Source organism: Alexandromys fortis, unplaced genomic scaffold (genome assembly GCF_014885135.2).
Source record: "Alexandromys fortis isolate MF-2015 unplaced genomic scaffold, M_Fortis_MF-2015_v1.1 scaffold_6, whole genome shotgun sequence".
In the NCBI taxonomy this organism is placed as follows: domain Eukaryota; kingdom Metazoa; phylum Chordata; class Mammalia; order Rodentia; family Cricetidae; genus Alexandromys; species Alexandromys fortis.
This window is the reverse complement of record NW_026067902.1, coordinates 9397746-9422580: the sequence shown is the minus strand read 5'-3', so window position 1 is coordinate 9422580 and position 24835 is coordinate 9397746. Positions and strand designations below refer to the sequence as shown.

Genomic DNA, 24835 nt, shown 5'->3' with positions numbered 1-24835 from the left:
ACACAAGAGGCTCAGGGCTTCTAGCAGATTTGCTCACTTTCCTGCCTTTCATTTCCTGTTCATTCATTTGGAACACATCTGTTGACCGTTTACTCCGCTCTAGACCCTAAGCTGAACCCTAAGGATACAGATGAATAAATTTTCTGCTTCAAGTGAGTCACAGTCTAGTAGGTGAGACGGACTCATTGCTGAATTGATGAGGTGAAATATTTCTGATGCCTGACACACAAATAAATAACAGGCCCGGCAAAGAATCTCAGGACAATAATGCAGCTCTGGCTTTCACGTCACATGGAAACGTGGTAAAGCTTCATCGCTGTGTGGCATTGGCCTTTCAAAGTCATAGCTTCTGTGTCCTTGCCACCAGAGTTCAGCAAGTTCCCGGGTTTTCTCAGCTTAGAGAATGTTTAGGAGTGTTTTTTTCACTTTTAGTTTTTCCAGGTGGTAAACAAAGGAATTAGAATGAAGGACTTTGGGCAGCCAGGCTACCTAGATGCCCAGAAGTTGGTGGGGAGGTGCACTCCTGCAGACTCCAGGTTCTATTATGGAGCCAACTCCAGCAAGTTCCTAAGTTGAGTGTATGTGTTGACTTGGTTAAAAGGAAGAAGATGAGGATAAGAGTATATAGTACACCCAAGGGTGGGAGCGGGGCTCTCTTGGTGGGATGGCTTGGGAAAGCCTTTCTAAGAAGGGTCTGCTGAACCTGGCAAGGTAAGAAAGTCTGCTAGCTGTCTTGGAGAAGGACATTCCAGGAAGAAGGAGAAACAAATGCAGAGACTTAAGGCAACAAGAGCTAGCGTGTGAAACAATCCCGTGTGTGTCTTACTTTGTAGAAATAGCTTTAGCTATGTCTTCAGCCACACATTTTATCTTTAGACCTAGTTTTCCAGGAATCTAAGTGACGCGCTCACGATAACAGTCAGAGCCACAAAGGAACTTTGAGATGCATTTCGCTTGACCCATCATTAAATAGATGGAGAAACCAAGGCTAGAAAGGCTGACTTGTTCTTGAGTTCATGACAAGCTAAGAATGAACGGTTCCCTGTTGTCTCCCATTCATAATAGTGGGGTGGGTTCTGGCTCATGTAGAGTGAGGGGCCTGGTGAGCTTGCTAGGGAAAGGCTGGGTGCAGTGGCTCTTCCTCAGCAGCTGTTAGCTCTGAAGACCACCGAGTAAAAGGGCCAAAGGGGTCCTGTGGTCCTCACCATTGTGCTTCTTGTTCCCTTAACCAACAACAATGACAACAAAATGGGTCGTTTCTTCCCTCTTACCATGTGGTCCCATTATGAACAGTTTGAAGAAGACATTCTGAGCATCAGCCTCTCCATTTTGGATAGGAGTCTGAATTTCCGTCGTGACCCTATTACTGATGTGGCCCGCAGAAATGATCCCAAATATGTTTGCCGGGTGCTGAGTGCCATGGTAAGTAACAGGAAATGGTAGTAAGTATTGCTTATCAGGCTGCCGTGTGACGACACATCAGATCCATGCACTCCGTGTTTGGTAGCTGTGACCCTGCCCATTTTGCCAATAGAGCATGGAACTCCTGTAAGTTTAGTAACTGAGAAGCAATGACTGAACCAGACCCAAGCATGGCTAGTTTCAAAGCTCTTTCTGCCATATGGCCAGGCCTGTCTTAGATGGGATGGGAACACAACCCTCAGTTGTTCACCTGGATGTGATGAAAAGCTAAGCCTCTGCTCCATCACGAGGCCTCCTGGGAAGGGAAGCATGTACCCCCTGAGACAGGAATGTACACCTCCTTGTCAGCATGGAACCCTCAAGTGCCACAACAGGAAGAGAGCAGATTGTCCTACTCACTATCTAGACAGAGAGAGGCTCAGTGGGCTAATGCGACCTTTCCATGGTGTGCCCTGTGAGTCAAGCAAGGTTTTGAGTTGTTGGCTCAGGGACTCTTTCCAGTCTCATGGACCCATACATGAGAAACCTATCCCACTATAGTACACACACACACACACACACACACACAATCCTGGAAGAATCCATGGCTCTGTATTCAGTGTGCACAGGAAGTCTCCATCAAAAAGTGACCAAAGGATCTGCATGCTTAGAAATGAAAAGCTCACGGGATGTGATGGCCCTTGGGAGCCTGAGGAGGCCCGAGGATCAGGAGTTCCCAGTCATTCCGAGCTTCACAGTGGGGCTCTGTCTCCAAAGAAGGCTCACAATCAAAGTCAGTTCTTTCACTCTTACTTTCTTGAACTAAATAATAATCCAGAAATACCTTCAGTGTCTTTTTATGTTGGCGCATGGTTTAGGCACATCTTGGACTATTCCCAAGCTGCCCAGTTACTTTGTTAGAAATCGGAACAGGCTTTGGGCGGCATGGGCTGATGCCTTGGCTTAAATGGGGAGGACTTCTCAAAACAATGGGATCTAGAACAAAGGCTTACAAGAATGAAGTGAGGCAGACCCAGAGATGCTCAGAACCAGATCTGTAAGATCCAGAATAGCCAGGACAGAGAATGGACTAAAGGGGACTGGGCAGAACCTCGAAAAGCAAGGAGCTTGGATAAAGGGGTAGTCAATGAAAACAGATTAAGTAAAACTCGCATTCAGGGTCACTTAAGAAGCCAAGTTTCCTGCCAGCAAAGAGAGTACGTGAGTCGGATCTGGAAGCCGGCCGGCTCCCTCAGTGCTGACTCACTCCCAGCCTGGGGCCAACCCACTCTATCTCAGAGCCGATTTCCTCAGACGTGCCTCCCTGATGCTCTCTCCAGACCCTCCTGTTGGGCTGGGTCAGGCCAGGAGCTAATTATGGCTTATGCAGAGCTTTGAAGTGCTGGGCTTTGGGCCAGCAGGGACCTACCCTGAAGCACTTGTGACCCAGGAGCCTGTGAGCTGCCGCTCTTCCACGTTCAGGGCCACCCTAGCTGGCGTGGCACCACTAGACGTGAGACAGAGCTCACCTCTGCGCTGGGGCTTCGGGAAGGCTGGTGGCTTGTCCTGGTTTTTCTGTGTCTGCTGTCCACTCTCGTAAGCCTGGTACACCCATGTGCTCCAAAGAGAAGGGGCGGATCCGATGGGCTGAGAAATCTATGAGGTCTCAGTCTAGCCTCTCACTGTATGGTTGAGATAAAGGGTAAAGTTTAATGGAGTCTGAAAACGGGATGGCTGGGAAGGTTCCTCTGGGGCTTCTAGTTTTCACTTCCCCTGTACTGGAATGGGAAGGCCTAGTGGTCAGGGAGACAAACTGACTCCCAAGATCACGAAGGAAACAGGCAACAGGTAGTGTTTCTGAACTCTCCCTCCTCTCTCACCTGGAGAGATGAGAATATCTAAAGAGGCACGTGAGTCTGTACTGCTTGCACTGGGGATCGAACCCAGGGCTGCACACAGGCTAGGCAAGTACCCTACTACTGAGTTACCACAGGCTAGACAAGTACCCTACTACTGAGTTACCACAGGCTAGACAAGTACCCTACTACTGAGTTATCACAGGCTAGACAAGTACCCTACTACTGAAGTACATCCTCAACTCTCTTTTGTAATTTTTATTATGAAGAAATCCAGGCCTATTGAAAAGTAGAGAGGAACACACAAGTCCCTCCATATCTGCTGTCACTTCCAACAGTTGTTCACCGAAGGCTGGTCTCACTTCCTCTCTGACCCCTTCCCCACAGACGACTTGATGAATCCAGCATACCCATCCTTCGAGATGGTTCCATCTATAAGAACTTCATGTTTGTCTCTGAAAGAAATGGAAAAGGAGACTGAGGTCCCCTGAGTCCTCGCCAGGGTCCTATCAGTGTCCTGTCACAGCTGTGTCCCTTACACAAGCCCCAAGCTTAAGCTGAGTGGATCAATGAACAAATTAATGAATGAATGAAGAAGAAAGGAACAGCAATATTCTGTCTTTATTTTTTCTAAGAAGTTATATGTTAAAGTTCTAATGTAATTTCGGGTTCATACACACACACACACATACACACACACACACACACACACACACACACACACACCAGACACACACATACTTCAACCACAGGCACCACCCACACCCCTAAGCAGACAGCCATTGTCTCTTACAAAGAGGACTCCAGGACCCAGTCTTGCTGCTGACAAACTGTGGAGTCCCCTACTTCTGTATCATCCTGCAGTACAGAATCGATGTCATTCAAGAGCAATCAAACATGTCCCTTTAAACTAAGTACTTCTAAATTCATGAGCTCCACTCCCCCTAAGAGATTTGTTACAGTTTTCATGACAGAAAAGTGCACTCAAGACCCCATGGCGTCCCCATCTCCCACCCAGCGTTCTGAATCCTGGAAGTCACTCCTATGGGAAAGACATGGTATTGATTCACTTGGATGTGGGGGTGTTTCTACACAGATCAACAGCAATGATGACAACGGTGTTCTTGCTGGGAACTGGAGTGGCAATTATGCTGGCGGCCTGGACCCCAGGACCTGGAATGGCAGTGTGGAGATCCTCAAGAACTGGAAAAAATCTGGCTACAGACCAGTCCAATATGGCCAGTGCTGGGTCTTTGCTGGGACCCTCAACACAGGTATGTGGGTGGGGTGTGGCGTTTATGGGTGGTAATGGGGCACGTTAACATACTATCGTCATCACGGCCAGCATCCTCACAGTGACCTTGGTTTGCAGTGCTGCGGTGCTTGGGGGTGCCCTCTCGGGTGATCACCAACTTCAACTCAGCTCATGACACAGATCGCAACCTCAGTGTGGATGTGTACTACGACGCCATGGGAAATCCCCTGGAGAAAGGCAGCGACAGCGTGTGGTAAGCCATCAACCACCATTTCCCTGGGCATAGAGCACCAAGTTTGAGCAACCCCCCTCCCCAACCTTCCCCACCTTGCCCCGGCGCCCAGCTCCACGCTGGGACTGGAAGGGAAGTGACTGTGAGGCAGGCATGGTTGCGAGCAGAAACGCGGCCGGTGCTAATCCTGTCCCTCATGAGACCTGCATTGCAGCCCATAGAAGGGTCTGATGCCAATAGAGGACAGAGCCAGAAATCCAGACCATTCTGGGTTTGTAGAGTCCATTAGTCCTGGTCCCACTTGAGAAGTTAAAATCTTGTAGCTACTGATTTTCCTACAACAGCAACCAAACACCAATTTATCTCTATTCAAGCAACCAGATGACTTAAGGTGACTTAAGAATATTTTTTTCCTTCTCCAGGGGTCACTTTGTCTTGTTGTTGTTAGAGCTGTTGTTCCTTGTATTTCCTTTTTTTTTTTTTTTTGAGACAGAGAATGACTCCGTAGCCCAGGATAACCTCAACTCATGATCTTCCTGCCTCAGCTCCTGAGTGCCGAGATTCCAGGTGTGCACCATCACGCACAGCTTATCTTCTTAAACACGGCAAAAGCAAAGCAATGCATTTTTTCATAGCTTATATATATTTACTATGCATCTTAGTTGACAGAATGAAGACATTTTATTCTGGGTTGCAGGTGAAAATAAGAAAACTTTTATGTTTAGGTATCATATATTTCTAATTACAAATAGGCCATTGTCACAGGTAGCCATATGCACACAGATATAATTTATAATAGATGCCGACTAGAAGAAGGTTATATAAAACTTAGAAATGTATAACTACTTATAGCAATTAGTGTATGATATATATGCATATTCTTACAACCATTTAAGGTTATACCATATGATAGATTATTATCAGTTGTTATCAGTTGAAAACGGTGTATATGCGTAGATGGCTGAGAGTCTATAGCCCCACACTCAAGAATCCATTGCTTGAATCAGTTTCAAAGGACACATATGCACAACTGCTCACGAGGGTCCACGTGGCTAGGTGAATTTTAGAGCTGATATCATTGTGTTCAACTTTGAGATTGTTTATATAACATATTATTATTTCCGGAATAAGAAGGTCCAACTTTTCTGAGCTGTTTTTAGTCTGATAGAATAAAATGAAGTGAAAATAGTGGGGAAAGCTGTTAATGCAAATACATAACCCCGTGTCATCAACTGAACTAACAGAAACATCCCCTCCGCTCTATAGGAGAGTGAGCTCGCATAATCCACCCACAGTCACACGGCTTGAGGATGTTTCCCAGGGGATGGTGTTAGGATGTTCCCCCTTGCTTTGCAGATGTACAACCTTCTCTCCAGAGACGTCAATACTTAGAACAAGGGTTTTGCTTTCCAGCTTCCCAGAAACGAGTATTTTTTTCTTCTCTAGTTTTGCTTTGTTATTGTGTCTGAAATCTCCTCACAGTCAGTTCCGAATACTGGGGGAACAGCACTCCACTACAGGAGGAAGGCAACTAGCTACCCAAGGGCAGCCTGACTCAGCTTTAGGGGAAAGTCCCTTCTGTTTAGCCCATCCATGATGACCCTGCACACCAGGAAATGCAAGGAGATCAGATAGCTTAAGCCCGGGTTCCTCTACTGAGAGAATTCACAGCAGTGTTGGGGACAAGGGACTGGGGCATTGAGTGTGGCTACTTAGCAAGGCAGCATAGCGTTTGATGTCCAGGCCAGTGATTCAGAGTAAGCCCTGGGAGAACCCGGGGAAGGAATCCTCTGGAGAACCTTCAACAAAACAGAAAGGTGGGGCTTTTAAATTGCATTTATTTTCTTGCCAGCTTAGTAATTTATTCGAAATATAATCACCTGTAAGACAAATAGGGCGTGATAGAGACAGACTTGGGTAGCCCCACTGTCATTTTAGAATCAGGCGATTCCTGTCCCTTGTGCCCTCCTACTCCATTAATGGATCCCTTCTCAGAAGGCAACAGGAATGGCATCCTCTCCCCACCCTACTCCCTAACAGCTGGGTGTGGAGAACCAGGTCTAGATGGTGTTAGAACAGAGAACCCTGAGCCTTGTTTTCAGATCTGCTACCCACCTGCTATAGATGTGTGCAAGCCTCCTCGTCCTTCTCTTCCCACGTTTCTCCTCCAGGGAAGCATAAGAGCTGGTCTAGGACTCGATTAACATTCAGACCTCTTGCCAGCTCTTCTGAGTCGCAACAGCATTGTTATTCTGAGACCATGTGTTTGGTATGAGATCTAGCTGCTCCCTCCAGAGACCCACACATCAGCACACCAACAAGGGCAGAGTTACTTCCCTGTTATAATAAGCACGGCTTAATTTTAGGCAGAAAGTCTTGGGTCTAAATCTTTGTATCATGAATATTGGAAGCTTTCAACTCCTATCCACATGAGCCCTAAGTTATGGAAAGTGAGGATCAATTTGCATTGCTTAGCAACAGTAACAACAGTCAGTACACGGTGGCATGCCAACGAGTGTGCTCAGTGCTAACGTTTACACTTCACAAATCATGAGATAGGTGTTATTATTTTATTATTTTAAGGCCCAACTTACAGTTGAGGAGGTGAGGCACAGAAGGGTTGAATACTTTTCCCAAAAGACATAACTAGAAGGTAGAGATGGAATTTGAACTCAGGCAGGTTTGAAAACTACAAAGCACCAGAGAACGCTGTTGCTATTATCCCTGACTAAAACCTCCTAAACCCAGCACGCCTATCCTGGTATTTTCCAAAGGGGGGCAGCCACCTGGTGTGGTGGGTGGGATCTGCTTAGGCTGGATGCTGTCTGACCCACTTGGATGGAAGAGCTGGCTTCCTTGGCTCACATTAAACACTAAGTGGCACTTCCTAATAAGACCAAACATGTCTCGGGGCTGCTACAAAGAAAAATGACTTGCCCAAAGTCACACTGTAAATCTGTGACTAAGCTAGAAATAGATTATAATAGGTCTCTACTACCAGAAAGCACATGAGGTCTAGAATCTGAGGGCGGGTCCTGGGCATCCTACAGAGGGGAGACAACCAACTCTCTGTGAATGAATGATTTCCACACCCACAGACTCAAGAGACTGTGAACCGCAAGTGTAGTTAGGCCTTTGGTGATTTTGTCTGTCTGAACACAATAGGCCTTTCCTTTTCATTATTTTCTAAATATTATATAACTGTATACCACATTTATATTATATTAGGCATTATAAGTCATCTAGAGATGATGTCAAGAATATGATGCTACACATAGATTATGTTGAATGTTATGTCTCTTTATGGAAGGGATTTGAGCACCGCAGAGTTTGGTACCCGAGGGACTCCTGGAACCAGCCCCTTACAGGCTGTAACTTCTCTAAAGATGGGCAGCTAGAGACAGATACTCTCACTATCTACAGTGGCTTAATTACTTGTTGCTGTTTCTATTGTCTTAATTTCCCACCTATAAATTGAAGGACTAGGTCAGGAATCTTCTGCAATTTCTTCCAGGCTTCCTTTTAATCCCCCACCCAGCCTTCTATGGAGCACACCCTTGCCCACTGGTGCTGCTGGGCCTCGTCCTTGGTGAGGACTAGCCAATCTTATGGACCATTTGAAAATGGACTTCTTGGATCTTTCTGGAGATAATTTTTATGACTTTTTTCCTCTAGCTATAGGAATTTTCAAAACCTAAGAGAAGCAAAACTCATCTATGACCATAGTGCTCACACATTTTAACATTTGATAGTTTCCTATCCATTCCTTAGTGTCCTTTTATTGATTATAGAATGAAGGTAATACATTCTGCAAAATTCAAGAGAGAACATGTCTGTCTATTATGTCTCATATTTGGAAGCCAGTCTCTTCATGACCTCAGTAGGATTTGTTTGTTTTTTAGGATAGATACTTAGCCTAGACTCTTTAATTTGTTTACATCTATTATTTGTCTAAACAGCCTGTGTCTATGTATGGATGGATGGATGTTTATATGTGAGGGCATATGTGTGCCACAGTGAGCCTGTGAATGTCAAAAGACAACCTGTGGGAATCAGATCTGTCACCATGTGGCTTCCAGGGATAGAACTCAGGTCATCAGGCTTGGCAGAAATCACCTTCACCCACTGAGTCAACTCTCCAGCCCTGAGCCCAGGATCTTGCCCATGCTAGGCAAGCACTCTACCATTGAGCTCCAGCCCTAAACATACTCTCCTGCCATTGAATATCCTCCAAAATGAAATTATTTTAAGTGTAATATAACCCATCATATATTTAAACCATTTCACTTTCCCTACAAATATTATGATATTTCCATTTTCTCTCCCTTATATTTGAATTGAAATTCACTCCATGTAAGATGCTGGATCACTTCTCTTGGTGCCATTGTTTATAAATTGTCATAAAAAGGATGGTAACTATTTCCATTTTATAGAGTCACAGATTAAAGGAGTTAATGCAGAGGTGGGGCTGTATATCAATGGTAGAGTGCTCACCTATCATACACAAGGGTTCGATCCCTACCAACATACACAAAAAGAGTAAATGTACTGAAGGCAGTTAGAGGACTAAATGTTCTATGTTCACGCTATTCTGGCTTTTTTTGTTCTTATAGTATACATAATCTTTTAAATATTCATTTGTTTTCTAGTCATGCAAGTAGTGAACAATTTTCCTGATTAAAAAATGAAACACTACAAAAATAATATAAAATTTGTTTTATATGTACTGTATATATCATAAACTGTTAATTTGGCTAATACAATTGAATCATTAGGGACTAACTCGGTTCAGTCTTTTCCAATGATGGAGACCAAACTTAGACCCCAAGCTTCTGAGGCAAGTGCTCCACCTCTGAGCTAAGTTCCTAACTCCTCTACAATTGTTTTTAGTGATTTTATTATTACCCTGTGTGTGTTCACGAGGGGTGGGCTGGGTGGCACTGAGCATACGTGTAGGACAGTGACGTGGAGCTAACTCTTTCTCCTTCCGCCTTTACATTCTTCCAAAGATCCGATCCGGGTTGGCAGCGTTGCGCGGCAAATACCTTTGCCCACTGAGACATCTCGCCAGCCCCAAGGGATTTTTAACTGAAAAGGATTCATACACACACGTGTACACGTGGAGATGTGCACACTGTTTCCTAACCTGATTTTTAATTAGGTTTCTGCTTTCATTGTAGAACACCTAATTGCCAGCTGATTTGTTTGTTTGTTCGGTTGGTTGGTTTTGTTTGGTTTGGCTGAATTGGGATTTCTTAAGGAGGTTGTTTGTTTGTGGCTGTTTTTTTGTGGGGTCCGTTTTGGTTTTGAGATGTGTGTCACTGCATAGCCCAGTCTGGCCTGGAGTTTACAGTCTCCTGATTTGGCTTCTCGGGATTACAGTGCACACCACGCACACACAGCTTGCGTTTGTTTTTCTTACTTTATACGGTACTTTAGAGAACCCCTCCTTGTTAAATGCTAGCTTCATTTTGCTTGTCATTTATTTTACAGCTGTGTGATATTCCATTTATAGCTGTGCAACATTTTTTTTGGTTATTCTTTTATTGGCCAGTTTTTCCTCTGGCATTCTTGCTCTCACGAGCAATGCTGGACTGGAGTTCTCTAGCCTAGATGACTGTGCGTATTCATAAAAATTCCCCCTGGAGAAATCCCTCATGGTGGAAATACTGGCTTAGTGAATATGCAAATTTTTTTAGAGATCTTTATACCCATTGCCAAATTGCCCTCTGCAAAGGTCATAGCAATTTAAATCCTCAGTAGTATGCAGTAACACTTGCTTTCTTAACTGAAAGTGCACAAGGCCCCCAGTCTAGACTTTAATCTCTGCTAGGCTAGCAGGTAGAATCTGCATGGCTGTCACGGTTTTTCTGTGTCATTTTAATCTTCTTTTAATAGCAGTGAGGTTAAAACTATTGTCGTATACCCAGTCATCATTTATACTGCTTAATAAAACTGTCTTTATTGGCATGTTTTTCTTTTCTTTTTGTTTTTATTAATATGTAAGTCTCTGTCTGGCATCTATGTTGTGCCTATTTCTCTACTTTATTGGGTTGGGTTTTTTTTTTTTTTTTTTGTCTTTTTCCCCTCTCCCATTTCCAGACTAGATAATCCAAGTGATCTGCAGATCTCTCTTTGAGTGTGTTTATTCTTCCCCTGTTACAGCTCTTCCCCAAATAAACTCCCCCAGTCAATTATCCAATTTCAGATATCAGGGAGGTTGCACTTAAAAGTTTCCTTTTGGTTCTTCAAAAATATTTCTATCTATCTACCAGAAGTTCCTCTTTTCGTTCTCCGTGGATCTATTTCCCTTTTTGTCATCGATTCTGACACGGTAGTTGCTGGGAGGGCCTTGCCTGACAACTCCAACACATGACCGTTTTCTCTCTTGAGGCCAAACTGATGTAGTCTCTGGTCCTTTGTATGTTGCGTTGCCTTGGTTTACCCTAGGTGGGACAAACGACTGTATTCCTTTGCTGTGTAGCAGTAAGATCCTTGGGAGACCCAGATCTGAAACCCCCAGCATAGTGGGGGCAGCTCAGTTCCATCATTTTCGCTGGGCTACTGGGTCTGCCTCGTGAATACAAGGTTCACCCAGACATGTGAGCAGCTTATAGATGAATTTGGGGTCCTTTTCCTTGAATCTTACTTTTCAGAGCAGACCCCTCACTCCCCTCCGTTGACCCGAGCTGTGGCTCCCGTGTCTCAGAACCAGCTCACAGCCCTCGGAGGAAGATTTCCGGGTGAGGATGCCCAGCAAGGCCAGCAGGATCTCTGGCACAGCGTCCGCACCTTCAGGGAGGAACTGGGCGCTGCATTGTTTGGTGGGAGATGTATTGTTGCCACTCACTAGTTACGTGGGCTTCTGTCTGCAGGAATTTCCACGTCTGGAATGAAGGCTGGTTCGTGCGGACTGACCTAGGCCCCTCGTACAATGGATGGCAGGTGCTGGATGCCACCCCCCAGGAGAGAAGCCAAGGTAATCTTGCCGAAGCCGCTGGAGCTTGGCTCTGTTATTTACAGGAGGGAGTAACCCAAAGCCCTCTCTAGCTCCCCAATGCACAGTGGGATGAAGGATTTTTTTTTTTAAAAAGAGTTCTCCTTATGTTGTATTGCCTGTGCTGCTGTTTAAATGGACACCTCGCTACCACTGGAGAACCCTAGCATATATATGGCAGGCAACAGGGAAAAGATACCTGCCCTTGTCAATATTACTTCCTGCCACTGCCACCGAAAGCATGGTCCTCCCAGGGCAGAGGCCCACCCAAGGCAATAGCTGCTGCTTCTGCTTCTGTATGCCCCTGGCAGGCTAGCCTCCCCTTTAGACCCGGTGCCTTGTCTTTCCCAAGGGCCCATGCACTCACTTTTGTCTCTTAGCTCTCTGGAGTTTTTCATCCTCTGCCTCTAACCTCTAGAGAAGCCTGTTTTGACTGTTAATTTCATTTTGAGTTGTTCCTTTCAAACAATAAAAATGTATAAATTAATATATACTATGTATATAACTAATATACATAAATAATTGAAAGTATCAGAGCAGCTCAGAAGTTATGAAAGGACGTAGAATAAAAATCCAGTCCTATTGTCACGTGAATGTCCCTACCCTGACCTTGCTAACAGGCAGCCTTTGTAAACTCGGGACTAGAGGGGAACCTTTTGAATAGTTTCTAGCTACTACTTTTTAGACTTTTCAGTGCAACTTGTGAGAGGTCATAAAATCAAGTTTACGAATTGTAACCATGCCAAGAAGTAAAAACAAAACGGAATAGAAAGGAGAATGAAGCATCAGAACCAAGACTAACTACTGACCCACTAATGTCTTGCGTGTGCCAAGATATCAGATTTACTTTCTGTGATTTGTGGTTTAAAAAAATCTGGGTCACTCTTTCCCCCGAGTATAAAAAATTATGTGTGTATCTTTTTGTTATTTTTATAAACATATGGGCGTGTGTGTGTGTGTGTGTGTGTGTGTGTGTGTGTGTGTATCCAAATAATCTACCTGTGCTGAATACTGGAAGAGAAAATGAAGGTTGGGGTTAGGATGCAGAGGCACAAGGAACTCCATGCACTAGATGTTCAGGAAAGACTTCTAGAAACGGGAGGTCAGTGCATCTCTGGGCCACGGTGAGGTCAGAGGCAGAAAGGCAGTGCTTCGTCAGCCCAGGTGACACACATGTAGGACAGACAGTTCAGCCTGTCTTAAGTGGAGCTGGACCTGGGACTTGGTACAGAGTGATGGTGGTGGGTGGCTGTTCTATGTCATACCAGTGGGTCACGGTCTGGGCTGCAGTTTGGCTGAGGGAAAGGCGGAGGGCTGACATGCTGGCAGAAGGCCCTCGGAAGCAGTGCCTAGGCAGGCTGGAAGTGGATGAGCTTAACCATGGTTTGTGCGCATCCAAACTCTGCATCTTGGCTGCCAGGTGTGTTCCAGTGTGGTCCAGCTTCCGTCAATGGAATACGAGACGGTGATATAAACCTGAATTTTGACATGGTCTTCATCTTCGCGGAGGTCAATGCTGATCGCATCACTTGGATCTATAATAGTAGCAATGGCAGCCAGAAGCAGAATTCTTTGGACACTTACTCCATTGGCAAATACATCAGCACCAAGGCCGTGGGCAGCAACTCTCGCTTGGATGTCACAGACAAGTATAAGTATCCAGAAGGTAAGATTGGTGCTGACAGAGTGTGATGTCACAAGGAACTTAGTGATGGGCGGACAGCTCTGGGAATGACAGGACAGAAGTCTTCTACCCAATACCTCTACAGTTCAGTCTGTTCTGTACCGGTGGTAGGGTGTGTCTCTCTACCATCGAGTGCTCAACTGCTTTTTTTCCAGTGGGGACAGAAACACCAAGAGCAGCTAAAACACGAGCTACACAGCCACAGAGCACAGACAGCTGTCAGCCCAGCCCACCTCCAGAGGTGATCCTTTCTCAATTGCACAACTGAACGAATGTCACTATGATTGAACATCACAGGGAGAGGCGTGGTTCTCAGGGCTTTGGGACACATTTTTCTATCAGTCCATTTTGCCTCCCAGAACATAAACAGAAAATGCCATTTCGACAAAAAATAGACAAAGAAATCCAGGAATGTGGGCTTATGCCATATACATTCATAGTTCCCATCCCCTAAGAAGCCCAGAGATATGGTCACCTGAAGAGGCAAATGCTGTGGTCCCCGAAATCTCCATCCTCTGTACTCCTGCTGGCATCCTACAGTCCCCTTGGAAGGCCATGTGCTGTGAAGCTGCCTTATCTCTATTAGAGTTGCTTTGCGAACCCAGAGCATCATAGTTCTCAAGGATGGCAGTTCTCCTTTTGAAGGTGGAGTTTGACTTTAGAAATAGCCCAGGGGCATTTGGCAGTGGCTCTAGCAGCCCACAGGGTTGATACTTCACTCTTCCCAAAAGACCTGGAAGTAGTTGACTCACTTGATCTGCAAAGCCAATTTCTAGGAAGGGAGCAAAAAAGCACCCTTCTAAATGTGCCCGCAGTGCCCCTAAAATCAGACGAAATCTCTGACAACTAGTGGCTGTTGCTGTTGGCCGGAGTTCACAGAAGGAGAAAACCGGCTCCAGGAGGTGGAGCCTGGCTCCAAGGACAGGGGCATCCCCTCCAGGTACCAGTGGATGGACATTTTGCAGGTTGTCCTCAGCCAATAAATACTCCTGAGTCTGTCAATATGAAAACAAACAAACAAACAAAAAAATCCCAGTGAGATTATAACTGTAACCCACTTGTTTGAGAATGGTAGTGCATTGGAAGAACACACGCACCGTAGAAAACCATTGGGCTCTTCAAAGGGTGAAGAGAATGCTTTCAGAGGCAGAAATGAAGACAGTGTCATCAGATGTTTTGAGATGGTACTTTTTGGCCAAGGTGGTAGCGATGCAAGGTTGAGCAGACAGTTGCGGGGCAGATGTCCTTGTGGTTCTTTTGGGTTGAGTTACATTTGTGGCCTCTGGTGAAGCTCGTGGTTCTGGTAGTCTTTTGCCAAAGCAGCCATCAGGCGTTTGTGAAAAGGACTCTTCCCTTTGTAACCTCTCAGCTTCAAGTATCTGTTTATCTTTGTTACGATGGGCACAAGTGGTTCTATTTCGATTCTGATGACTTTCTGAATACCTACTGTCTGAATGCCTCCTCCAGGTACCTTGTAGATAAAACACAGCAGATGCTATCACTGGAGAGGCAGGTTCCAGACTGGCATTTTCAGTGTCATGATGTAAAGCAAATGTAGAAAACAGGAAACAAATAAACCAGGACGGAAGGCGACTCTCAGTCCTACCTCCCACTTATAACAAGCTTGTAGGATCTCCGGTTCTCTTGTCCCTTTGCCGGTAAAACGAGAATAGCAATGCCTCTCTGGGGTTGGTTCTCAACACAAACATGTACATAAAGTGCGAAGTGCAGTGCTGGGCACGCAGCAAGGACTTCGTGACTAGGGATGGTGGTCTTCCATCATTGGATGTCTGTGCTCTCCCTGGAATGAGGCCTTTCCATAGTCTGTTTTGCTCAGGTACCTTTTACCTGGTTGTCTGAGCCTGTGAGAGTCCCTATTACTCTCACACTTTGATCCTGCCTCTCCAGAATTCTAGCAGCTTCCTAAGCAATAGAGAGGGGCCCACAGGACTCCTGGCAGCACCTCAGCTCCTGCGCGACAAGATGGAGCAGCTGTCTGATGTATCCAGATCGTCTTGCCTAATGATGCCAGTTGGTCTCAGAGGGCCCCAGGCAGGAAAAGCTCATAAAATGGGTTGCTAAGCATTTACACAATAGCAATGCTGTGCTGGGAAAACAGCAGCAGGAAGCATAGTCTTGAGTAAGCCCAGCGGGTGACCTATATAGGCTCTGGAACCTCCTTGTGCAAACGCCTGCTCCAAGGTCTCAGGCGCAGAGGCTCAGAAGCTCGGCACAGCCTTCAGCCCTGGGTGTGGACTGAGAACTCAGCAAGAATGGAAGGGCATCCAGAGGAACCTGGCCCTCCAGGAGCTGTCAAGCCTGGTAATCCAGCTCCCTTCTTGCAGCAGGGGACAGGGGAGGATCCTTGGACCAGGCTGCGGATCCCTGGAGACGAGGCCATCCCTTCCTTCATCCAAATTCCAGAGTAGTCCAAGCCAGCAGCTTCTCTTAGCATGAGCCTCTGAAGTCCCTGCCAGGAAATATACATAATTCATGGAAAGGACTCGCTAACTTGGAGAGCACCCATCGTAAGCCTTCTGGTTTACCTTGAAATGTTCATAATGGTTGGAAAAAGCCTAGGGGCCACCAACATGGCCCACAAATGCCAACACGGTTACTCTTCTGTCTTCTTGGGAAGCCGGGACCTTCTGCTGTATGGTACTTGTGTCTTCAGGTCAAGGCAGGGAACCAGAAGGGAACTGCTTAGTCAGCTGGGCTTGAAGTAGTCTGCTCTGTTCTCAGTGTGCCTTTTTAGGGTATCACCAGGGCTCTCCACGCACTGCTTCTGCTGCCAGAGTCAGCAGCACCTACAGCCTGGGTCTGAGTCGGGAAAGGCGCCCTCCTAGATTAGCCCTCGCCACTTGGAGAGTCCAAATTTCTCAGCAATTTGGAATTTCTAACTAGTATGACTTGGGACCTTATCAGTCACAGGAATATCTTGTTGACTTGTACCGACAAAAGTGTCACCTCCTGACTCCCATAGTTCCTATAGACACAAGGCGGGGGCACAGGGGAAGGGTTTTGAAGTTCTCTCTCGTAACTGATTTTGCTTATGGATTCGTTCTAAGACTCCTTGGCTCAGTTTGTCACTTGTTTATAAATGACTGTCCTTCAAGGCTCACAAAAGACTTTTCATCCAAAGAAAGAGAATAGAAGTGAGAAAGAGATGGAAGGAAGGAGGAGGGAGAGGAAGGGAGGGAGGCAGAAAATGAAAAAAAAAATCCAACTTCAAGCAAAGAAAAGATGATACCCCTTAGTGCTTATTTACAGGAACTAACCCAGCTTTCCCTGTGGTTTCCTGACAGTGTAGACTTGCCGGAGAAAGGACCAGGGACTGGTTGGTCTAGAAGCCTTATACTAGGAAGTGTTAATGGAGACCTTACAAGATCAGACACTTGCTGGGAGCAACTTGGACCCACAGAAGGGATGTCAATGTTAGTTCTAAGTCACTTTCAGGTGTGGGGTTAGACATACCATCCATTGTCTGAATAGCGGTCACAAAGAGGTGTCCTTGTTTTGTTTTTGTTTCTTTCACCAACTCACAGGTTCCAGTGAGGAGAGACAAGTGCACCAGAAGGCTTTGAGTAAACTGAAACCGAATGCATCTTTCGGCCCCACGTCTGCGAGAGATTTGGCAGGGGAGGAAGGAGCGCCCAGCATTTCTGGGAGGTTCAGGGTCGTTGGTGCACTGGCAGTGGGCAAAGAAGTCAGTCTGGCCCTGATGCTCAAAAACCTGACAAGAGATAGGAAGACAGTGACAGTGAACATGACAGCCTGGACCATCGTCTACAATGGCACCCTTGTCCACGAAGTTTGGAAGGACTCCACCACAATATCCTTGGATCCCGAGGAAGGTAACTCATGCTGTTGTTGGTGGGACCCAATAAGCCTGAGGAGCTGATCACAAAAGGGCTCCTGCTGGGCTTTGGGTGAGTCAGTTCACTACGGGTGGAGTAATGAATGGCCTCCATGGGTAAGCCTTAGTTCTGATGCTCTGGACATTGCTGTCCTATGAGCAAGGCCCGTGGTGCTAACCTCATATTATGACACCCTAGCAAGGGAAGAAGGGAGGCTCTGGTAGCTCATAGCCACAGCACAATGTCCTGTACAGGTCTGTGCTACCCCGCATGATTTTCATAGTAAATGTGACCTCATCTGACCTTCTAGATGAGGTGGACTTCAAGTCCTATGTTACAGAGTCTGACATAAGGCTTCAGAGACTTGTGACTTGCTTTGCCATAGTGATTATGGGTTGAGGTCTTGGTCCTTGGTTTCCTGATGTTAAACCCAATGTCACCTCTTATTTTTGTTGCTGCCACCCTGCTCTCCTCCCCCAGTCCTATTGTTCGTGTGGCCTTGGGTGGCTTGCAATAGATTCCAGGATCTTAAACCCTTGCCCCATGTTGCCCATAGCTCCCAAGGTCTGAGTGCCATTTCTTGACTCCTGATGACAGTGACAGATTTTCTTGGATATCTAAGCTTTTGGGAGGTTCACTGCTGCTTCAGGGCAGCAGAGATGGGACGGGAACAAGGTGGAGCAGAGGGAGGTTGGTTCCATGGGATTAGAGCGCAGGTGTGCCCACATTGGCAAAATCCTTGAGCTGTTATGAAAAGTTTAGGCTGACAAAGCAGATCAGCAAGGGTGGGGTGGCTCTTTGCCTCACACCAAGAATTAATGGAAACTGATTAATTATACGGCCTGTCTTGGAAGAGTGCCAAGAGAAAGTGAGCTCTGTTACCTTCACCAAAAGGTACACACATTACAGTTTGTCTTCCAGCAGAAATTTCAATATCAGAAACAACTGTTGCTATTATTTGCCTCTGACACTTAAAAAAAAAAAGGGAGCCTTTTTGTTTTGGTGGTGGGGAAACCTAGGGATGGAACTCAGGATCCCCTAGATAGTAGACAAGAACTCTAGCAAAGATACAGCTCTCACCCATGAAGACCTATTTCTGTAGGCCAGAAATATTCCATACGAAGGAAAAAGTATTTTAATCCTCTGTAAAGACAGCAGAAAGGAATGAAAACAGGGAGGAGGCAGGTGAAGCGGTCCTGGAGTCCCAGTGCTCGAGGACTTTCTGGGTAAGCCTGGGTGAGTCTCCTTCCTTTCTGAGCCTCAGAGTTGGAGCACTGAGAAGTGGGGATCAGCAGATCCAAGGAGGTCTTCTCCAGCTCCTGCCAGTTCTTCTCATCTTAAAAGCTGAAGGAGCTTTCTCCTAATTAGCTGTCTTATCCCCAGGCCACCAAGAGCAACTGTGGGAAGGGAACACAGTGCGCAGACTGTCTGAAGGAGGAAATCCCTGCCCTCTACAGTGGTGGGAAAGTGGGGTGGAATGTAGCTTGCTGATAGGGTGTGAGCTTAGTGTGCACGAGGCCTTGGATCCTGTTCCCAGCACCACAGAGAGAGTCCTCGGGGCCTAGAGAGAAGCCAGAGGAGGGCGTTCCAATGAGGGAAAACCCACAAGGCAAAGTGTGGTGGAAACACGCCTGATTTGCATACAGAATGATAAGAAGGTGTGGGGTGGCTTTTTAGGGAAGCGGTGCCTTTTGGACAGTTGGGGCAGGGACAAGTTAAGAGTCTGGACTTGCTCCCTAAGGCAGCAGGGAACCATGGGAGTTGTTTGCCATGAAGCACAGGAGGTTCACCGTGACTTAGAAGAGACTGCAGTCTTTAAAGTCTGCCTTGCTACTGTGTGTGCAGCTTCAGTGAGGGGGAGCCAGAGAGAGGAAGGAAGTCGAGGGCTCTGTCACACTGGAACCGCAGCTTATTGGATGGCTGGGAGGACTGAAGCATTGATTTGGCTGAGGCCTTGGCTTCCCTTCCCAGTCATTCCTGGGTTGTCATCCTTATCGCTGTGGCCATTAGGCAATTGGTTAGCATCCTTGTTCTTACCCTGTCCCTTAGAAGGAAACACATTCCCCAGGCCTGGGAGGGGGATCTATACTTCAGCTCAGCAAGTCCCCCCTTTTTGGAGTCTGCTTGTTGGCTTGAATCCTGGCACTTCCTCGATCCCTATTCTGGAACACATACACATACTGCTAAAACATATACTGCTAAAAATCCAAACCAAAACCAACACACAGACACACACAGACACACACAGACACACACACACACACACCACAAGACCTGAGCAATGAAAGTAAATAGGCTACCTACTGATCCTTCTACCAGCTCAGCCCACCATAATTCAGTTCTAAAGACGATCTCAGAGCCCATCTTCGCCCTCAGATCACCCACTCCCTGCTCCTCCTTTCAGAAATACAGCATCCTGTGAAGATCGCGTACTCTCGGTATGATAGATACCTGAAGGCGGACAACATGATCCGAACCACAGCCATATGCAAGGTGACAGATGAGGCTGAGGTGGTGGTGGAGAGGGACGTCATCCTAGACAACCCCACCCTGACCCTGGAGGTAAGAGGATGTGGGGCGTGCCTCCCCAGACACCAGGAAGTGAGCGGAAAAGGCTGATTTCCCCTAGGGGTGTACACAAGACCGTCACCTACTGTATCTATACATAGCGTTTGTCTCTTCCTGTACAATCCCACTGCCGGCTTCCCATGCGCCCATTGTGTAGGATCCAGGTAATTGTGTCCACCTTGGTCCCACCTCTTCTAAGCTGTCCGTAGCTCCTAGGGTTCCCGGTATCAAGAGGGAACACAGGGAGTCCACTTTGAGGCAGGCTCCCATTTCTCTGTGCAGCTAACCTTGCTGTCCTGTTTGGTCCAGCTGTGTTTCAGGACAGCAGCAGTCCCACCTCAAGGGCCAGACAGTCACCGTGGGGCAGTAGTCCCAACCGTGGGCCTTGCACTAAAGTGACTTGGCCTTATAGCTGGGCTCCAGGATTTATCAGTGTGGAAAGTGAGCAGGTCCTTTAGCTAAGTCTGCTGCTCCAACTCTGTCAGAGGGAGAAGACACTCCCCTGGCAGGGTGTCACTTCCTCAGGGTTAGCATCTCTGGATAGCTCTTCACAGTCAGGCCTGGTCACCAGTGACACAGCCTCAGGACGTTCTAAGCATTTGTCCCAGCTAAAAGCAGACCTTCGTATAACAATTTGTCCCCCTATCTGTTAGTCAATGCCAGTAAAACGGGTGTCACTGCTGTCCCAGGACCCATCCTACCACACAAACTTCATAAAACAGAAGCAGCACCGTCCGTGGGTCCTAGCCACAGCAGAGCTAGTGGCCTGCCCTTCCTCCCTTCCCAGAGGGAAGCTGTTGGCCATCCCTGCATGACCCCTGCATGGTGCAGCCCTTCTTGCTTCACAAGGCATTTCCAAGATGCAATGGACAGCTGAATGTTGTCTTCCACTCCCTAAAGCTGGGGAACAACACTGGGCAGTGACCAGCATAGCTGTAAAAACATCTTGCCCAGAGCCGGGCGGTGGTGGCGCACGCCTTTAATCCCAGCACTCAGAAGGCAGAGGCAGGCAGATCTCTGTGAGTTCGAGACCAGCCTGGTCTACAAGAGCTAGTTCCAGGACAGGCTCCAAAACCACAGAGAAACCCTGTCNAAAAAACCAAAAAAAAAAAAAAAAAAAAAAAAAAAAAAAAAAAAATCTTGCCCAAAAACCATGAGCGTTTAAATTAAGTTAGTTTTCCCCATTTTACTCCCTAATCCTCAAACATCCTTGGAGTCATCTTTTATTCATATATTCAATTTTGTTCAACATTTCTTAGATTTCCATATGATGTCTAATTTATCTTTAAAGATACTATAACGTCTTTATCACTGCACCTAGTCAGGAAGTAGGCCGTACTGAACTTCCTTGGGCCTTTTTATACGAGACACCCAATTTTCCACATTCTCCCCTCTTTTGGAGCTTCTAGAAAACAGGGATTTTTTTGTCCACTAAACAAGTCAACGTGTGGTTCACTCAGAGCAGTCAGAGTTCTAAACTCATAAAGAAAGTCTATAAAAAGAGAGTACGCTGGGTGAAACTCTGTTGGCTCCTCTAATGCTGATTGGTGGTTAACACGGGTTAACATGGGGACCTTAGACAATGAGATCGGAAATAAAATCTGAGTATTTTCCCAAAGGGGTGCGAATCTGCAAGTTCATGGCTAGTGGTCCATATCCATCCAGTCTGACGGATGCATTTATAGACCCAGATTAATACATAACCATAAAGATGAAGAAACAGATATTTGAACACAGAGAAACCCTGTCTCAAGAAAAAAAAAAGAAACAGATATTTGAAAATGTAAACGAGTGTGTTTATAGACTTGGTTAATAAACAACAATTAAGATAGCTAAATATACAGATGTATAAATTTAATGTCAGCAAGAAGAATCTGGTACTATTTATGGAGCGTTGTCATACATCAATAGCATAAAACTATGCTTTTCTCTTCAAATTATTACAAATACTTTGAGTTCCAGGAGAGAAATTACAGTAATTGCGGCATTTAATATGCCTCACTTATTCACAATGTGCTGCTCTGTGTTAAAGTCTGTCAAAAAAAAATAGCCTAGGCTTTGGGGCAGGAAAGTCCTTCTTTTTCCCAATGTGTGAGTTTCCCAAGCTGTCAAATCAGTCTGAGCTTGGCCTTTGACACTATACAATGGCAGCCATGAGCACTTAGGACAAGGGAATGAAACTCACAAGCCCAGCAATCTCCAGTGTTTCTCAAAGGAAGAAAAGAGAGAAATCTGCCAGTCACACAATTTCAACATCTATTTCCAAAACGCTTGCTTCCTTTTTCCATGACATCATTTGTTCCTAGCTAGAAGGGGAGAGATAAGTAATTATCCCTCTGGCCGGCTATGTCTGCCCAGATTCGAAGCTGATGTTTATCAGATAAATGGCAGTCTCCACCTTTTGGGGTGAATAAGTAGTTTGTGTCGCTTCTATGACCCCAAATCAAGACATCATCCCCTATGACTCCAGCTGGGTCAGTGTTGGAGCCCTGCCAAGACCGCAACGTGACACATAGGAATTGTCTGGGCTCCCGAAGCTGGGAAGGAAATTGGCAGCCTGTGTGTCACCACAGAAAAATAGCCTGTTTGCCCCAATTCTTGTAATCAAGCGCAGAAGGGACCATGGCTGTGAACCTCTACCTGAGTCACCTCGGGAGTCTTCGGTGTATCCTCAGTAGCTGGCATCTCCCAGGAATGACTTTAAGGGTAAAAAAAAGAAAGACAACCACTAAAGGGGCTGGAGAGATGGCTATTTAAGCAAGTACTATTCTTGCCCATGTTTGGTGCCCAGAACCATGGTCACAATGGCCTTTAACTTCAGCTCCAGGGAACCGAGGTCCTCTTCTAGCCTCTTGAAAGGCCAGAAACCACACACACACACACGCACACGCACACGCACACAAACGAAATAAAATTTTTCTTAAGGAAAAAAAATAATAAAAAGGTTCAGGAAAAGTAACTGGCAGTGGGCTGTCTTTGGAAGGAGGAGCTGCCCTTTCTGGAGGAGCTGAGGCCGTGAGTTGTCATATTATTGCTTCCAGTCACAGAGGACAGCACAGGTCCCCCTCTGAATCTGTTTCCCACCACAGCGTAGGGATAATAGTGATGTCTTGCTACCACACGTGGGTTAGGAGAGCACCTGAGAGTTGCGGCTGAATGAAACGCCCTTCCCTCCTACATCCTAGGCCTTGTTCCTCTTTCACCCCGCCACCATGCTCAGCTCTCCCAGGGCAGCAGGCAGGGGCCACACAGCTAGCACCCTGACTCATGGACCCCCCCTACAGGTGCTGGAGGAGGCTCACGTGCGGAAACCTGTGAACGTGCAGATGCTTTTCTCCAACCCCCTGGATGAGCCAGTGAGGGACTGCGTGCTGATGGTGGAGGGCAGTGGCCTGCTACGTGGCAACCTCAAAATCGAGTAAGTCCCGGGTCTAAGCAGCTTTGTAGGGATGGCCGGATGTGGGACAGGCGGGCCTGCCCTGGGCCTTTAAGTAGGACAGGGAGAACACCCCATGGCCTCACATCTTCATTCTTTGTGGGGCTTGGTACCCAAGGATCTTCATTTGCATTTTGTTTGGAGTTCATCAAACTTGAAGTCCTAACTGCCAGTGCTAAAATCTGATCCTTAGGGCTTGGCATATTTGGGAGATGGCAAGACTTCCTGCCTCCCCACCAACTGGAAGTCACAGAAATTAGGGACCCGGGTTAGCAGAGGCAGTTAGAGAGAGAGGTGAAGAAATGGTAGCTTTGCCTGACACCGCTAGAGCCGAACTTGGAGCCCTCTGACTTTCACATTAACACTTAACCCGTATCCTTCCCCATCAGTGTGCCAGCCCTGCGTCCCAAGGAGAAGTCCCGGATCCGCTTTGAGATTCTTCCCACCCGGAGTGGCACCAAGCAACTGGTCGCCGACTTCTCCTGCAACAAATTCCCAGCCATCAAGGCCATGCTGTCCATCGATGTGGCCGAATGAAGGACCCGGCGGCGCTCCCACAGACTTGGGAAACACAGACCAGACAGGGCTCTCCTGGGGAGTGAAACTGCGGTCTATGCTGTCCAGCTTGAGAAGTCTTCTGTGTCCCCACGGCTGCCAGACATGGACTTCTAGCGAGCCCCCACCCAACCCCTCTCACCTCAAGCTAGGCCAGGTCCACCCTGGTCTAGGACTTGATCATTTTTGCACATGTCCTCCTTGGTTCCCTTGGAGCCCTTGGCCCTGCTGATCTCTCGCCCCCATCAATGCTGCGGACAGAGCAGCGGCGCCTCCCCTAGGAACTCAACGCACCTTGGGAAGAAGCCAGCCTGGACTGTTTGCTGATCCCGAGCCTGCAGTTGGGATATCCATTCCTCCCTCAGCCTCCGTGGAAGGCAAGGAGTAGTTGAGTTAATCACATAACACAGTACTCACACCCTTAGCGTCAAAATAAATGTTAAACGATGCAATCACACAACGCCGATTCCACCGTATAGTCAAAATAAATGTTAAGTGCAGGCAATCATACCACGCCGGTTCCATCCTTACAGTCAAAATAAATGTTAAATGCGTGCAATCGTACAATGTCAGTTCCATCAGACTGCACTGCCTTGGGTGGTGAAGGTGGGGAGGGACTGGGGTCACCTCGTCTAGAGACGGGCTAGATGAGGTGGCCTTGTCTCCTGTGTATCCGTGTCCATAGGGAATGTGCTTGTCTTTATGGCTTCAAGGATAAAACGGGAACGCTGTAAGCCAGTACAAACTTCCTAATGTAATGTCCTGATATGAGGTTGCCTTGGCAGGGAGTTCCTTGTAAAGGCAGGTCCAACTCTGTGTAAGCTCAGGGAACTCCTTCAGGACCTGTACGCGAGCACCAGGGAGAGGATTTCAAGGTCTCCTGCTGTGCTGTGTTAGTCTGTGCCAGGTTGCTCTAACAAAATGCCTGAGGCTGGGCAATAGCCCGATAAGAGGATTAGTCTGCTCACAGTTTGGAGGGCTAAAAGTCCAAACA

At 46.8% G+C, this 24835-nt stretch overlaps 1 protein-coding gene across 1 annotated transcript; it reads left to right on the top strand.

Moving 5' to 3' along the window:
• Positions 1 to 1299: 1299 nt before the first annotated feature.
• On the top strand, positions 1300 to 24340 carry Tgm3 (transglutaminase 3). The gene is made up of 9 exons (XM_050134244.1): positions 1300 to 1422; positions 4354 to 4531; positions 4630 to 4765; positions 11620 to 11723; positions 13162 to 13407; positions 16971 to 17279; positions 19687 to 19844; positions 23135 to 23268; positions 23676 to 24340. The coding sequence occupies exons 1-9, from the start codon at positions 1420 to 1422 to the stop codon at positions 23821 to 23823; spliced, it is 1416 nt and encodes a 471-aa protein (XP_049990201.1). The 5' UTR covers positions 1300 to 1419; the 3' UTR covers positions 23824 to 24340.
• Positions 24341 to 24835: the final 495 nt, after the last annotated feature.